At 39.2% G+C, this 16,430-nt stretch overlaps 1 protein-coding gene across 17 annotated transcripts in view; it reads right to left on the bottom strand.

Moving 5' to 3' along the window:
* Positions 1–16,430, bottom strand: part of EIF4G3 (eukaryotic translation initiation factor 4 gamma 3) — a 374,779-nt gene that overhangs the window by 181,431 nt on the left and 176,918 nt on the right. For 10 of the 17 annotated variants that reach the window (XM_081224467.1, XM_081224470.1, XM_081224463.1 and 7 more), the window contains 2 exons: positions 3,122–3,217; positions 1,600–1,713 (listed from right to left, as the gene is read on the bottom strand). In XM_081224467.1, coding sequence (XP_081080593.1) covers positions 1,600–1,713; positions 3,122–3,151 — 144 coding nt within the window. In that variant the 5' untranslated portion in view covers positions 3,152–3,217. The remainder of the gene's footprint in view (positions 1–1,599; positions 1,714–3,121; positions 3,218–16,430) is intronic. The other 7 variants (XM_081224468.1, XM_081224472.1, XM_081224464.1 and 4 more) reach the window with 1 other exon arrangement.

Below are 16,430 nucleotides of genomic sequence, written 5' to 3'. Positions count from 1 at the left end.
GCTGGCTCATATTAAAAATAGAAACTTTTGTTTCTTTTTTCTTTTTTCTTTTTTAAAGAGGGGTCTTTAAGATGGTGAGGACTGTAGATATTAAGGAAAGCAATCTTCTGTGAACTTGGATCCAACGTTAATGCCACCCACTCAACCACCCACCCACTCACTCTTCTGTGCACAGTTGGTAACTGAGCATGGCCAACATATATTGATATAATTTTGGCACTTAGCACCACAGAATATAAAAATAACCAACGGTTACAGGTTACTGCAAAAGCCAAACTGTCCCCCTCTCCCGATTAAGCATTCAATAGTTTCACTATTTTGGAAGCTATTAAAAAAAAAATTACAGTTTAAAGAGTTCCAATACAACCAGAAAATGGAACATATAGGTAGCTTATCACTATTTTTTTTACTTTTATTTTTTTTTTATTTTTATTTATTTTTTTTTTTTTGCAGTACGCGGGCTTCTCACTGTTGTGGCCTCTCCCATTGCAGAGCACAGGTTCCGGACACGCAGGCTCAGCGGCCATGGTTCACGGGCCCAGCCGCTCCGCAGCATGTGGGATCTTCCCGGACTGGGGCACGAACCAGTGTCCCCTGCATCGGCAGGCGGACTCTTAACCACTGCGCCACCAGGGAAGCCCTATTTTTTTTACTTTTAAACAAGACTTTCAACAATATAAATTTAAGTAAGATACTAAGTATCGAGTAGAAATACAGGCACAAAGATCACCTCAAGGAGGGAGAGGGGCCACTTGAAGCCAGTTGGATTGCAAAGGCAGCTGTCCAGGGAAGAACAGAGAAGCCTAAACTGTGCAATTGCCAATGGCCCATTAATGCAGAAATAGAACGGAGTAAGCTTTAGCTGCTCTACAAAGCCATGGGAAGAGTCCCTTCCTTAGTGCAACAGCTTACCTCTCCTCACCAGTTGGGATAGCTGTGGGATGGATGAGACTAGACTATGGCAACTTGGGATGTCAGAAGAAATGCAATCCTGCCAAATTCCAAACCCAACTTCACCCTCCCAGCACCAACACAAATGAAGCAAAGAAAACTGGACCCAAAACAACAAGCAAGAGTAGTGTCGGGTCTGCTAGTCTTGCACTTGTTTTGGGGCATGTAATGGAATGTTACGTGTGTGGTTTTTAGTAATGGGGGTGGTAATGGTCACTAGCAGAGCAGATGGTAAAAATTGCATAGAGGATAGTGTCTGAAGAGTTTATGACCACAGAAAAATGGCTGACAACTATAGACAGTTTTCCCCTTGATATTCAATTATAAAATGGAAAGAGGGAAAAAGAAGCCTTGAAATTTATCTTTTAAAATCAAATTCATCTGAAAGGGATATCCCTCTTCAAGTTTAAAATAAAGAAGAATCTAAACCCCAAATTACTCCTGTCTAATTCCCAATAGAGAAGACCCACCCAATTTGTTATTCTTTTCCCCAGTATGCCTGGCAAAAACTGCCATGCTAGGTTAGACTTTCAGAGAGGAAGCAATCAGTGCATTTGTGTTCATCAGCCAATAAATGGATGTGGTCAAAAATAATGAGTGCCAGAGGCACCACTGCCTGCAAGAAGTACAGTTTGTTATATTGCTTACAATGCAGTATTTTATCCAGCCTCTTCCAGCCAAGGACCTGTAAACGGGAGTCTGTTCCAAAACCTTCCTCCTCTTCCAGTTGTCTGTGCAATGTATTGGCACTGTTCTGCTGGGCTGTCAAAAAAACTGGTTTAGAGATGCAGCTCTTCAGTCAGGTTTTGCGCCAGTTCTAACCATGTAAATTTAATTCTTTCTTTTTTTTTTCCCCCAATAATTATAAAAGGGGTAGAGGGGTAAAAAGGGCCATAGAATCCTTTGCAATAAGAGCTTACCACAACGTTCCATGTTTAATGATTAGAACCGGGGCCTATCTAAATTAATCTGGTGAGATCTCAGGCCCATTCCAAGTAGTGAAGTGTCCACATTCCCAAACCACTCTCAGAACAAAACTTGCATCAGACATCTTGTTGACCATTTCGGCAAAAAACCCCAAAAAACAAACAAAAAAACCCAGACAAACAAATGGGCAACTAGGACCAAAGTCCCACCTCCTTAGAATGGTTCCACCCCCTGGGAAGAACCAGGATCTAAGAACAGGTATTGGAGAAGAGGGCAATAGGGAAAAGGAAGGTAGGAGGAGGATAAGAAAGAGATTACATTTTGGTGAAGTCTGTGATCTCCTAGTTCTTTGAGCAATTCTATCACATATTTCAATATTCCTAAATTCATGCATAAAGCCAAATGAACAGGAGCTAATGCAATGAAATATTCCTGTACTACAGGCAAAAAAGCAAAGGTGGAGAACCAAAAGAAGATCCCTGTATTCTGAGGAAAACACAGAGCTGAGATACAAGTAGGGGTGTGAGAGACAATGTGAGATGTTACAGAAGCACCTTCTAGCAAAAACTAATCATGCAGGGCAGGAAACAACATTCTAAGGAATGGACAGCTGAAGCCACTGTACACTTTTGTGAAACAGAAGGATGAACCTTGAGTAAATTCTCAGTCTTTGCAATACTTATTGCAATCCATGTAAAAGATGAGCAAAGAGGATGATAGCATTTACACTTGTATGACAATTTATTTACCGTCTGAAGAAATAAATACACTATTGGTGTAAGTCATGCATATGTCCACACAGTCAAATAGTTAGAACTGATCTAGTAACAATGATTCAGAAGTCATACTTCCCAAAGCACTGGAATTTCAGAGTCCAATTAATGAAATTTAATTTACTTTCAAAATCATGCTTTATACTTCTCCTGAATTTTGAACAGTACAAATAACAAATTAAGAGCTGAGATGAAGTGAACTTGAATGCAACCAGAACTTGCATGACACAGAAAAGTAAAAGAAGATAAAAAGCTCCATTTCTTCTTGTTCTTAATAAATTCAAATTATTCCTACAGGAAAGGTCTGAAAATGCAATGCTATCCAATAATAATAGTAATAATAATTTTAAAAATTATTTGGGTAAAAATTTCCCAAAATCGAGTAAAAATATTAGCCAAAAGAACCTAAGCTACTACAAACACAAACTTAGGTGGAGAATATTATCTAGAACAAGTTTCTGCTTACTTACCGGAGAACGGGTCTGAGGTTGTGAATTCATTGTCTGAGGAGCTTGAGGGTATACCAACGTGGTTGGACCTGCATTCTGTCCAGAGGGATAAGGGGTCTGTCAAAGAATGGTAAGAACAATATCATAACGTGAGTAAATACAGCATAGTAACTCAAATTCAAAGAGTTTAAAAGTTTAGGAAAGTGTTTATTAATGTGGTTTACAGCTCTACTTTTAAAAACTTATCTTTATCACAATATCCAGCAATTCAGAATCAGTGCAGCTTTTTTAGAAGTTTTCTTAAATCTCCTGATGAGAAGCAATTTCATCACACTACTCAGAATGGTGAGCAATTTAAAACTTATGAATAATTTATTTCTGGAAGTTTCCATGTAGTATTTTCAGACTGTGGTTGACTGCCATTAACTGAAACCTCACAAAGTGAAATTGCAGATAAGGGGGGAATACTGTACTTTATTCTCAACAGTTAGTTGGTGGTATACTGAAGCATAAACTTGTGGCTGTCAAGATAATACATACAGCACTGAGATGTACCCCTTATGAAGACACAGAGAAATCTCTTTCTACACTTCAAAAAGTTACATAAGAACTTAGCCCTCTCATAACTATTGTATTACAGAAAGGAACAGCAGCCAATTTTTTTCACAGAAGACGCTGAAAATGTGCATGCTGGCCATATTTGATCTTATTCAAACTTTTCACCAATATCTTCAACACTAGAGCCATATAAGTAAACACACAACTAACTGCAAAAGAAGTATGTGAATTAACATTCAGGCTCAAGTTCTTTCATTCAGTAATACCACCCTTACTGTCCACACATAGCTGGTGCTCTATCAATATTGAAACTCTATCATTGCTCTCAAAATGAATATTAATAAAACAAAGAATTTATTTTCCTTTAGCTTGGAATTACTCTTTTAAACAGACAAAAGATAATCAAGTACTTCTCATATTTAAATTGTATGTATGCGAAGAGCTGATGCATACTCTGTACACAAGCAGTTTCACCTGAATGCAAAGCATAACACCTGATGACTGCCACACATGGATGTGATTCCTCTCTCACAACGTATGCCATTGTGCCATTAGCAATATATAGATATATTTTTGTTGTTGTTGTTGTTGTTAATGGACTCAGGTCCTCTTTATTTTTTATTTTATTTTTTTAATTTTTGGCTGCCTTGGGTCTTCCTTACTGCGCGCGGGCTTTCTGTAGTTGCGGCGAGAGGAAGCTACTCCTCATTGCAGTGCGCCGGCTTCTCATTGCGGTGGCTTCTCTTGTTGCGGAGCACAGGCTCTAGGCGCGTGGGCTTCAGTAGTTGCAGCACGTGGGCTCAGTAGTTGTGGCACGCTGGCCCTAGGACACGCGGGCTTCAGTAGTCGTGGCGTGTGGGCTCGAGAGCACAGGCTCAGTAGTTGTGGTGCACGGGCTTAACTGCTCTGCAGCATGAGGGAATCTTTCCGGATCAGGGATTGAATCCGTGTCCCCTGCATTGGCAGGCTGATTTTTAGCCACTGTGCCACCAGGAAAGTCTCCCATTTGCAATATGTTAATAGGTGTATTGATAAAGAAATTTTGCCAATAGCTCGCTCAGCTTTCTTGCAGAGAATTTGTCCATTCTTTGTGAATGGTTTTAGAAATTTCAAGGAATGATTTTGACTTGTACCTGTTGTTGAGGCAGGGAGTACAACCATGAATGATGCCTCTATGCTTTTCCTCTCTTCTCTGCATTTAATGATATGATTAACCAAGTTTATTGATTAAATTATTCTCAAGTAACTTCTTCAATATACTATTACACTTTGTTGAAAAACACTGCAAAAGCCTGAATGGGAACATTCTATGAACATGTTTCATAACATCAAATGTACAGAGAACCAGGGATAGACAGTCATTTTGATAGTCTTCATACATTTTGTTCGTACTTTCCTTTTCAAATACCTTCTAAGTTATCACAAAGATTTACTTCTCCAAGACTATACACATGAATGCTTTATATTTAAATGGCAATCCAGTTCACTGTACAAGTTTACAAGTTGAGACATATTCTCATTTTCATCATTACTTTCAAGTTTCAATGAACTCTCTTAAGTCACTGACTTTTTTTATTAACTGGAGGTAACAACAAAAACTAGCAAATGGTGGTAATTGACTATCCATTAACGGAATGCCAGTGAAAGAAGACAAGCCAATCAAAACACACTTTGTACTGCATACATAACCTTTAAGTCCATAATAACTATTTAAAAAACAGTGATTGTGACAATTAAAGATAGAAATCTGAGGGTGAATTCCATTACAACACAGAACACACTAACAGCAACTTAGGTCCAGATGCTGACGGTTTTCAAAATAAGGATATGTGAAAAAATTAATAAGATTTTCAATTTTCAAAATAGAAGGGAATTAAGCAAACAAAAATAATTATAGCATTTAGACAGCTCTTAATGTGTTTCAGAAACCATTCTAAGCACTTCACATATGACACAGAGATGAAAGGTTATTTCTCTTAAAACACTCACTTCCCCTTAAATAAATACTGCCGTAAAGACTAAATTCAATATTGTGCACGTGTGCGGACACACATAAATCTGATTTAAAAATTATGTAGCCATAGCCTTTCAAAGAGCCTTTCAAAGGTGATACTTACCAAATTTTAAATAAGCTTATCCTTTTACTCCACAATTCCGTTTCAAGAAATTGACCCTAAAGATAAATTCATAATGGCAAAAAATAAAGAAGCACTTCGTATTTCCATTTATAAGAGAGAGGTTAAAGTAAGCTATATTCAGTCAAAGAGAGAACGTAGTGTAATCTTTGAGCTAAGAAAGAATAAGGTAAATCTACATACACTGTCATGGAAAGATATCTATAATATTAAGTGACATAAGCAAATCACAGAATTAGTAAGAATAAAAATCCTATTTGTGTAGTGTTTTTTGATATATGCTAATAGTATACTCAAAGATGTCTTGGGAAGACATATAGCAAACTTAAAACTGCTACTTCACAGAAATAGAATTGAAAGGGGGATATAGGATACAACTTGTAGGTTTTATTTTATATACTCTGTATTAAGGGCACACCTCATTTTATTGTGCTACGTGTTACTGTACTTCACAGATACTTTGATTTTTACAAATTGAAGGTCTGCAGGAACGCTGCATCAAGCATGTCTTTTTTTAAAGTATAGTTGATTTACAATGTTGTATTAGTTTCAGGTGTAGAGAAAACTGATTCAGTTATATGTATTTACATATATTCTTTTTCAGGTTCTTTTCCATTATAGGTTATTACAAGGTATTGAATATAGTTCCCTGCACTATATAAGCATGATTATCAACTCCATTTTCCCAGTAACACTTGCTCACTTCATGTCTCTGTGTCACATTTTGGTAATTCTTGCAATATTTTAAACTTTTTCATTATTATTATTATATTTGCTATGGTGACCTGTGATCAGTGATCTTTGATGTTACTATTATAATTGTTTTGGGGCACCACGAACTGCACCCATATAAGTCGGTGAACTTAATCCATAAATGCTGTATGTATTCTGACTGCTCCACTGACAAGCTGTTCCCCATCTTTCTCACTCTCCTCGGGCCTCCCTATTCCCTGAGACACAACAGTATGGAAATTAGGCCAATTAATAATCCTGCGTTGGCCTCCAAGTGTTCAAGTGAAAGAAGAGTCCCATGTCTCTCACTTTAAATCAAAAACTAGAAATGATTAAGCTTAGTGAGGAAAGCATGTCGAAAGCTGAGATGGGCAGAAAGATAGGCCTCTTGCGCCAGACAGTTAGCCAAGTTGTGAATGCAAAGGAAAAGTTACTTCCTGAACGAAATTAAAACTGCTACTGCAGTGGACACACGAATGATAAGAAAACAAAACAGCCTTATTGTTGATATGGAGAAAATTTTAGTGGTCTGGAGAGATCAAACCGGCAGCAACATTCCTTTAAGCCAAAACCTAACCCAGAGCAAGGTCCTAACTCTCTTTGGTTCTGAAGGCTGAGAGAAGTGAAGAATTTGCAGGAAGAAAGTTTAACACTAGCAGAGGTGGTTGGTTCATGAGGTTTTAGGAAAGAGGCTTGTATTTGTATGTCTCCATAACATACAAATACAAGGTGAAGCCACAAGTGCTGATGTTGAAGCTGCAGCAAGTTACCCATAATATCTAGCTAAGGTAAGGAATGAAGGTGGCTACACTAAACTACAGATTTTCAGTGTAGATGAAACAGCCTTCCATTTAAGAAGATGCCATCTAGGACTTTCATAGCTGAGAGGAGAAGTCAATGTCTGGCTTCAAAGCTTCAAAAGACTGGCTGACTCTCTTGCTAGGGGCTAATGCATCTGGTGACTTTTAGCTGAAGTCCGTGTTCATTTATCATTCCGAAAATCCTAGGGCCCTTAAGAATTCTGCTAAATCGTCTGCCTGCGTTCTATACATGGAACAACAAAGCCTGGATGACAACACATCTGTTGACAGCATGGTTTACTGAATATTTTAAGCCCACTGTTGAGACCTACTGCTCAGAAAAAATGATGCCTTTCAAAATATTACTGCTCGTTGACAAGGCACCTGGTCACCCAAGGGCTCTGAAGGAGATGTACAAGATTAATGATGTTTTCCTGCCTGCTCACACAACATCCATTCTGCAGCCCATGAATCAAGGAGTAATTTCAACTTTCAGGTCTTATTATTTAATGAGTACACTTCATAAGACTATTTAGCTGCCATAGATAGTGATTCCTCTGATGGATCTGGGCAAAGTAAATTGAAAACCTTCTGGAAAGGATTCACCATTCTGGATGTCATGAAGAACATTCGTGATTCAAGAGAAGAGGTCAACATGTCAACAGTAACAGGAGTTTGGAAGAAGTTGATTCCAACCCCCGCGGGGTTCAAGACTTCAATGGAGGAGTCACTGTAGATGTGGTAGAAACAGTAAGAGAACTAGAATTAGAAGTGGAGCCTGAAGATGTGACTGAATTGCTGCAATCTCATAATAAAACTCTGTGACAGATGAGGAGTTGCTTCTTATGGATGAGCAAAGAAAGGGTTTCTTGAGATGGATGGACTCTAATCCTGGAGAAGATCTGTGAAGACTACTGAAATGACAGAAGAGGATTCGGAATATGACATAAATTTAGCTGATAAAGCAGTGGCAGGTTTTCAGAGGACATCAGTTTTTTGTTTTTGTTTTTTAAATTCTTATTTTATTTATTTATTTTTGGCTGTGTTGGGTCTTCACTGCTGCACACGGGCTTTTCTTTAGCTGCAGTGAGCGGGGACTACTCTTCACTGCGGTGCGCGGGCGTCTCATTGCAGTGGCTTCTCTTGTTGCGGAGCACGGGCTCTAGGCATACGGGCTTCAGCAGTTGTGGCTTGCAGACTCTAGAGCGCAGGCTCAGTAGTTGTGGCACGTGGGCTCAGTAGTTGTGGCTCGCAGGCCCTACAGCGCAGGCTCTGTAGTTGTGGCACACGGGCTTAGCTGCTCTGCGGCACGTGGGATCTTCCCGGACCAGGGATCGAGCCCGTGTCCCCTGCACTAGCAGGCAGATTCTTATCCACGGCGCCACCAGGGAAGCCCTGACTTCAGTTTTGAAAGACGTTCTACTGTGGGTAAAATGCTATCTAACAGCCTTGCTTGCTACAGGGAAGTCGTTCATGAAAAGAAGAGTCAGTTGATGTGGCAGACTTCAATGTTATTTTATTTTAAGACATTGCCACAGGCACCCCAGCCTTCAGCAGCCACCACCCTGGTCAGTCAGCAGCAACAACATCGAGGCGAGACCCTCCACCAGCAACAAGATTATGACTTGCTGAAGGCTCAGATGATAGTTAGCATTTTTAACAATAAAGTACAGTTGACCCTCAAAAAACAGGGGTTTGATCTGTGTGGGTCCAATTACATGCGTATACTTTTCAATAAATACTACAGTGCTTCATGATGTATGTACGTCAAATCATTATGCTGTACATCCTACTGATACAGCACTGTTTGTCAATTACATCTCAGTAAAACTAGGGGAAATAAATAAATACTACAGTACTACACAATCTGTGGTTGGCTGAATCTGCAGACGTGGAACCAGGGATACAAAGTGCCAACTATGGGACTTAAACATCCATGGATTTTGGTATGTGTGGTGGGCCCTGGAACCAATCTCCCAAGTTGTTCAAGGGTCCACTGTGCTTTTTAATTAAGGTACGTACACTGATTTTCCTAGACATAATGCTATCGCACACTTTATGCACTACAGTATAGCGTTAACATAACTTTTATATGCACTGGGAAACCAAAAAATTTGTGTGAATTGCATCACTGCAATATTCGCTTTATTGTAGTGTTCTGGAACCAAATCCACAATATTGCCATGGTATGCCTATATGTATTTTTCCTTTTTCATAAGAATTGATTACTTTTATAATAAAAACTCATTGAAGATAAACTCTGTGATAGCTTCCCTTCAACTTCCCTTCATGTGATAGAAAATAGTAAAGCAAACCAGAAAATCCAGTAGGAGGTCTGTATTTTGCAAAGTTTTAAATATTTCTGGAAAACAACTGAAATATCATCTCATAAATCACAATGAAAACTAAATCAACAATATTTATGGAAATGTAACACAAAGACACTATGCTGTGGGCTATGTGCCTAAATGAGGCCAATAATATATGTTTACTGGTGTTTTAAGCTTCAAGAAATCCACAATTTAATCAATAAAGAGATAGATAATAGATGTACGTAGTATTTACTCAGCCATAACAGTATAATCCTTTGTAGTCATTAAAAAAGATACAGAGGAGCATTTAATGACATGGAAAGAATGATATTGAGAGAGAATGCTGAAATAAGCACATATATGTACAAAATGTTGGTAGTATCTCAAGTCACTAGAGAAATACCAAAATTACTTAATAAATTGTTTTGGGATGACTAGATAATCATCTAGTGGGAAGGAGGATATATACACTCAACTCAAAAAATACCAAAAAATTCCAGATTGATTAAGAATGTTGGAATGTAAAACATGACACTTTAAAGGTACCAGAGGCAAATCTATTTCTGTCATCTTAGAGCTGGGAATTACTTTTTTTTAAAAAATAAATTAGGGCTTCCCTGGTGGCGCAGTGGTTGAGAGTCCGCCTGCCGATGCAGGGGACACGGGTTCGTGCCCCGGTCTGGGAAGATCCCACATGCCGCAGAGCGGCTGGGCCCGTGAGCCTTGGCTGCTGAGCCTGCGCGTCTGGAGCCTGTGCTCCGCAATGGGAAAGGCCACAACAGTGAGAGGCCCGCGTACCGCAAAAAAAATAAATAAATAAATAAATAAATAAATAAATAAAATTAATTTTATTTATTTATTTTTGGCTGTGTTGGGTCTTTGTTGCTGTGCGCAGGCCTTCTCTAGTTGCAGCGAGCAGGGGCTACTCTTTGTTGAGGTGTGCGGGCTTCTCACTGCGGTGGCTTCTCTTGTTGCGGAGCACGGGCAGGCTCTAGGCATGCGGGCTTCGGTACTTGTGGCTTGTGGGCTCTAGAGCGCAGGTTAAGTAGTTGTGGCGCGCGGGTTTAGTTGCTCCATGGCATGTGGGATCTTCCCGGACCAGGGCTCAAACCCCTGTCCCCTGTACTGGCAGGCGGATTCTTAACCACTGTGCCACCAGGGAAGCCCTACTTTTAAAATCTAACTAAAAACAGTACCTATGGATACACGAAATATTTTTTTTAAATACACTATTACTATAAATTTATAAAAGTTCTCAATTTTAATATTTTTCTTTATAACTATATGTGTGTGTATATACATATATATGCATAAATGTGTTCCTTCATTCTTATTAACTAGCTATTAGAGGATATAAATAGTGAGAAATTCTTCTATCAAATAAATGTTTGACATCTAAATCTGGCCAGAGAAGTAAAGATAATACCTTAAAGTCTAGACCAGCACTTTGACCATATTGGCATCCACAATGCTTTGAAGCACCTTCAACCTCTTACAATTGTCTTCCTGAGAGCTACACAACCAGTGTAAATAAAAATTTCTGTGATGAACTTTTTCATCTTGCAAAACTGAAACTGTATAACCACTGGTCCAATTTAAATTTTATTTATACACATTTTCATCACTTAGAATTTAAATTTAAATAACCAGATACGGCTAGCTGCTACCATACTATACAGCACAGATGCAGAAAGCTGTTAATTCCAAAATTTTACTTCTCATGTCTACCTTTTATATCTTTACAAATGTAACTCTAATTTTACAGAAGTACAGTAACATCCCATAAGCAAGAGTCCAAAGATAAAACGCTGGAGAGAGAAGCAGAGACATATCACTGAACTGAACATGCAGTCTTAAGCATATACAATTGTCCCTTGCTATCCTCCGGGGCTTGGTTCCAAGACCCTTGTGGATACCAAAATCCACAGATGCTCAAGTCTCATATAAAACAGTTTTAGTACAGCAGGCCCTCCATATGCACAGGTTCAGAACCCGCAGATACAGAGGGCCAAATGTATTTGTTTTCCTCAGCTAACTAAAGACTAAAACTTTATGGCACTGATTCTCAGAATGTGGACTGCAGAGCCCTAGTGATGAGAAGGCCTGGGAGAGAAAACAGTCTCATAATATTAATGCCAAGATGTTGCTGTGTTGACATTTGCACTAATGACAGAAAAACAAGAAGGGTAAAACTACTGGTGCCTTAGTAAAAATCAAACCAATGGTGTTCCTTGTATTCCTCACTCCCACACTCTCACCATGCACTCACAAAAAAAAAAAAAAAAAAAAAAAAGAGCGAATACTTAAGTATGTCATTTATGTGACAGTAAAAATCATTAATTTTTATTCTGAGATAATTATAGAGTCATGTGGAGTTTAAAACATAATACAAAGAGTTTCCATATGCTCTTCATCTAGTTTTCCTTAATGGTAACATCTTATATAAGTATAGTACAATACCAAACCTTGAAAAATGACATTGATATGATCCAGCAACCTTATTCAGATTTCTCCAGTTCTACGTGCACACAAATTTTCGTGTATATTTAGTTCTGGGTAATTTTATCACATTTATAGGTTCCTGTCACCACTGCTACAGTCACAATACAGAAAAAGTTCTTCGCGAAGATCCTTTGCACTACCCTATAAAAGCCACAGGCACCTTCTTTCCTTCCTCTTTCCTCCCTTCACCTCTTATGCACCTAACCCTTAGGAACCACTTACCTATTCTCCATCTCTGTAATTTGATCATATAGAGATGTCATAAAAATGACATCACAAAGTAAGGAAGCTTTAGAACATGTCTTTTTAATATACTGTGTGACCGAATGAGAGAAAACAAATGACACTTCTGCAGTATATTGGGGTTAGCAGGTTATATCAAGAAAAAGCATTTATAAGACTGTTTAAGTTACAAGCTGAACTAGGTGCTTTTTCCATTAACACCATTTTACTTGAAAGAATAAATAAGAGACAAACTATGCTTATGCAGACCTTGGTACATGGCAGACATTTTATTAAAAATGAACAAAGTGAACTTATCATATCGAGGAAAACTGAAGGTATTTGTTACCAATGATAAAATTCAAGCTTTCAAATGAAAATTCAACTTTTATAAAATGTGTAACTGTCACCATGAGCTTGGCATATTCCCAACATGTAGACTTTCCAGATAAGAATGTGATTTTTTATACTGTATAATAAACAGTACGTGACAGATCCACATAACTCAGTCAAGCAATATTTTTCAAATGACCCACGCATGATGATATACAAACGAAGTATATAATTAATTCAAGTGCAAGACAGACCAATAGATTTTAATGTAACAGAGTACCAAAAGTTCACTAATATGGGTTCAGATTCCATACTGCAACTAACATTTAAGAAACTACCACTTTTTGAGTTTGGTATAGTATCAAAGAATAACCACAACTTTCTGAAGAGGCTGAATAAAATACACCTCCCTTTCCCAGTTACATCCCTGTGTAAGACTGTATTTTCCTCATATACTTAAACTGAAATAACACTGTAACAGGTCGAGTGCAGAAGCAGATATAAGATTCCAGCTAACTTCTATTAAGCCAGATATTAAAAGATTTGCAAAGCTTTGAATAATACAATTCTTCTCATCAATTTTTTTTGTTTCAGAAAATATTTTTTCACAAAAATGTATTATTCAGGTTTACAAAAATAGGTTTAAATTTATTTTAAAACAATATTTTAAATTCCTCAGTTTTAATTTCTAATACAGTAAATATTAACAAACATAAGACAAAATATTGAGAACCCCAAATATTCTTATTTAAGAGTACAAAGAAGCCCTGAATCAAAAAGTTTTGAGAACACTGACCTAGATTAATACTAGAGCTGAAAGGGATCTTCCTTTACTTCTTGCTATTAAAATATTAAACATTTACTTTGTTTCCCTACCCTTAAGTTTTTCCGCAAAACAAAACAAAACTTTCCATTCCTGATGGCTGAGGGACAGTTTGTTTTCACTCTCCCAAATTTCCACATTAATGTGGTTTACTGTGAACCTAAAATAATTTCCATCTGCACTGCTACCAGGAACCTTCAATCTTTCAAAAACTGTCTTCCTGAGCTCTACATAACCACATTCAAAAGAACAGGAAATGTAGTGGTGTTTTTGCCTGTCCTTGCCCCAACCCCTACCTGGCTGGCATGGCACAATCTGGAGGAAGACAACCAATTCCCAGTTCCTCCTTCAGAACAGAAAGAAAAAGGCTGAACTTGTTTGTAACATTCTGTCTTGTCTGGGGGCTGACTGAGGGGTTGGTTTCTGTCTCACCTGACTCAGACCACTGATGGGAAGAGTGACATAGTTTGGATATAAGATTGGGTCCCTGAAAGGAGTGGCACCTGCTGAACTACATGCGAGCTGCAGGAAGACTTCAGACCTGCAGGCACCTGGGGCAAGAGACTACAGGCAGGAGAACACAACAGAACATTTAAGGCCTTGAGAAGAAGCCAGGGTAAGACTGAGCAATAACAACATTTAAAAGGAGCCATGTATACAGCAGAATTGGGGGAAAACCAAACACACAAGCCCGGGGAAGACGTATGCACAGAAAATGATGGCTGATGGTCTTCCCCTGCAAGAAGCCACTTTTCAAATACTGGAAGGTATGGCTGTTTTTTCAAATGCTCAATTATCAACAGAAGATTACAAGGCATATAAATAAATAGGGAAACATGGCACATTCAAAGGAACACCATATATCTCTAGAAACTGACCTCAAAGAGACATAGCCTTTGGAGTTACCTGACAAAGACTTTAAAACAACTGTCTTAAATATGCTCAAAAACTACAGGAAAACACGGAAACTTAAAGGAAATTAGAAAAACAATATATAAAGAAAATGAGAATATCAACAAAGAAACAGAAATTGTAAAAACAAGCAAACAAATTCTGGAGTAGAAAAATATAGTAACTGAATTTTTAAAATTTCCTTGAAAGGTTCAACAGCAGACTCAAAGAGGCAGAAAAAAAAACTGGTGACCTTGAGGACAAAACCTTTGAAATTATCAAGTTCGAGAAGAAAATCAAAAAAATAATAATAAAAAAGTAAACAGGGCTTCCCTGGTGGCGCAGTGGTTGAGAGTCCACCTGCCGATGCAGGGGATACGGGTTTGTGCCCCGGGCTGGGAAGATCCCCCGTGCCGGGAAGATCCCCCGTGCCGCGGAGCAGCTGGGCCTGTGAGCCATGGCCGCTGAGCCTGTGCGTCCGGAGCCTATGCTCCGTAACGGGAGAGGCCACAACAGTGAGAGGCCCGTGTGCCACACACACAAAAAAAGTAAACGGAGACTAAGGAACATAAGGGACCTGATCAAAAAAACCAATATGTGCTTATTCCAGGAGAGAGGAACCAAGATGGTGGAGTAGTAGGACATACTCTCACTCCCTCTTGTGAGAATGCCAGAATCACAACTAGCTGCCGGATAATCATTGACAGGAAGACACTGGAACTCACCAAAAAAGATACCCCACATACAAACACAAAGGAGAAGCCACACTGAGATGGTAGGAGGGGCACAATCACAGTAAAATCAAATCCCATAACTGCTGGGTGGGTGACTCACAGACTGGAGAACATTTATACTACAGAAGTCCACCCACTGGAGTGAAGGTTCTGAGCCCCACGTCAGGCTTCCCAACCTGGGGGTCCAGCAACAGGAGGAGAAATTCCTAGAGAATCAGACTTTGAAGCCTAGTGGGATTTGATTGCAGGAATTCGACAGGACTGGGGGAAACAGAGGCTCCACTCTTGGAGGGCACACACAAAGTAGTGTGCGCGTCGGGACCCAGGGGAAGGAGCAGTGACCCCAGGGGAGACTGAACCAGACCTACCTGCTGGTGTTGGACGGTCTCCTGCAGAGGCGGGGAGTGGCTGTGGATCACTGTGGGGACAAGGACACTGGCAGCAGAAGTTCTGGGAAGTACTCCTTGGCATGAGTCCTCTCAGAGTCTGTCATTAGCCCCACCAAAGAGCCCAGGTAAGCTCCAGTGTTGGGTTGCCTCAGGCCAAACAACCAACAGGGAGAGAACCCAGCCCCACCCTCAACAGTCAAGCGGATTAAAGTTTTACTGAGCTCTGCCCACCAGAGCAACAGACAGCTCTACCAACCACCAGTCCCTCCCATCAGGAAACTTACACAAGCCTCTTAGCCTCATCCACCAGAGGGTAGACAGCAGAAGCAAGAAGAACTACAATCCTGTAGCCTGTGGGAAAAAAACCACATTCACAGAAAGATAGACAAGATGAAAAGGCAGAGGGCTATATGTACCAGATGAAGGAACAGGATAAAACCACAGAAAAACAACTAAATGAAGTGGAGATAGGCAATCTTCCAGAAAAAGAATTCAGAATAATGATAGTGAAGATGATCCAGGACCTTGGAAAAAGAATGGAGGCAAAGATGGAGAAGATGCAAAAAAATGTTTAACAAAGACCTAGAAAAATTAAAGAACAAACAGAGATGAAAAATAAAATAACTGAAATGAAAAATACACTAGAAGGAATCAGTAGCAGAAAAACTGAGGCAGAAGAATGGATAAGTGACCTAGAAGACACAATGGTGGAATTCACTGCCGCCGAATAGAATAAAGAAAAAAGAATGAAAAGAAATGAAGACAGCCTAAGAGACCTCTGGGACAACATTAAATGCAACAACATTCCCATTATATGGGTCACAGAAGGATAAGAGAGAGAGAAAGGACCTGAGAAAATATTTGAAGAGATTATAGTCGAAAACTTCCCTAACATGGGA

This window comes from Mesoplodon bidens (genome assembly GCF_964165515.1).
Source record: "Mesoplodon bidens genome assembly, chromosome: 2".
Taxonomy (NCBI): Eukaryota; Metazoa; Chordata; class Mammalia; order Artiodactyla; family Ziphiidae; genus Mesoplodon; species Mesoplodon bidens.
This window is presented reverse-complemented; position numbering and strand designations above follow the sequence as displayed.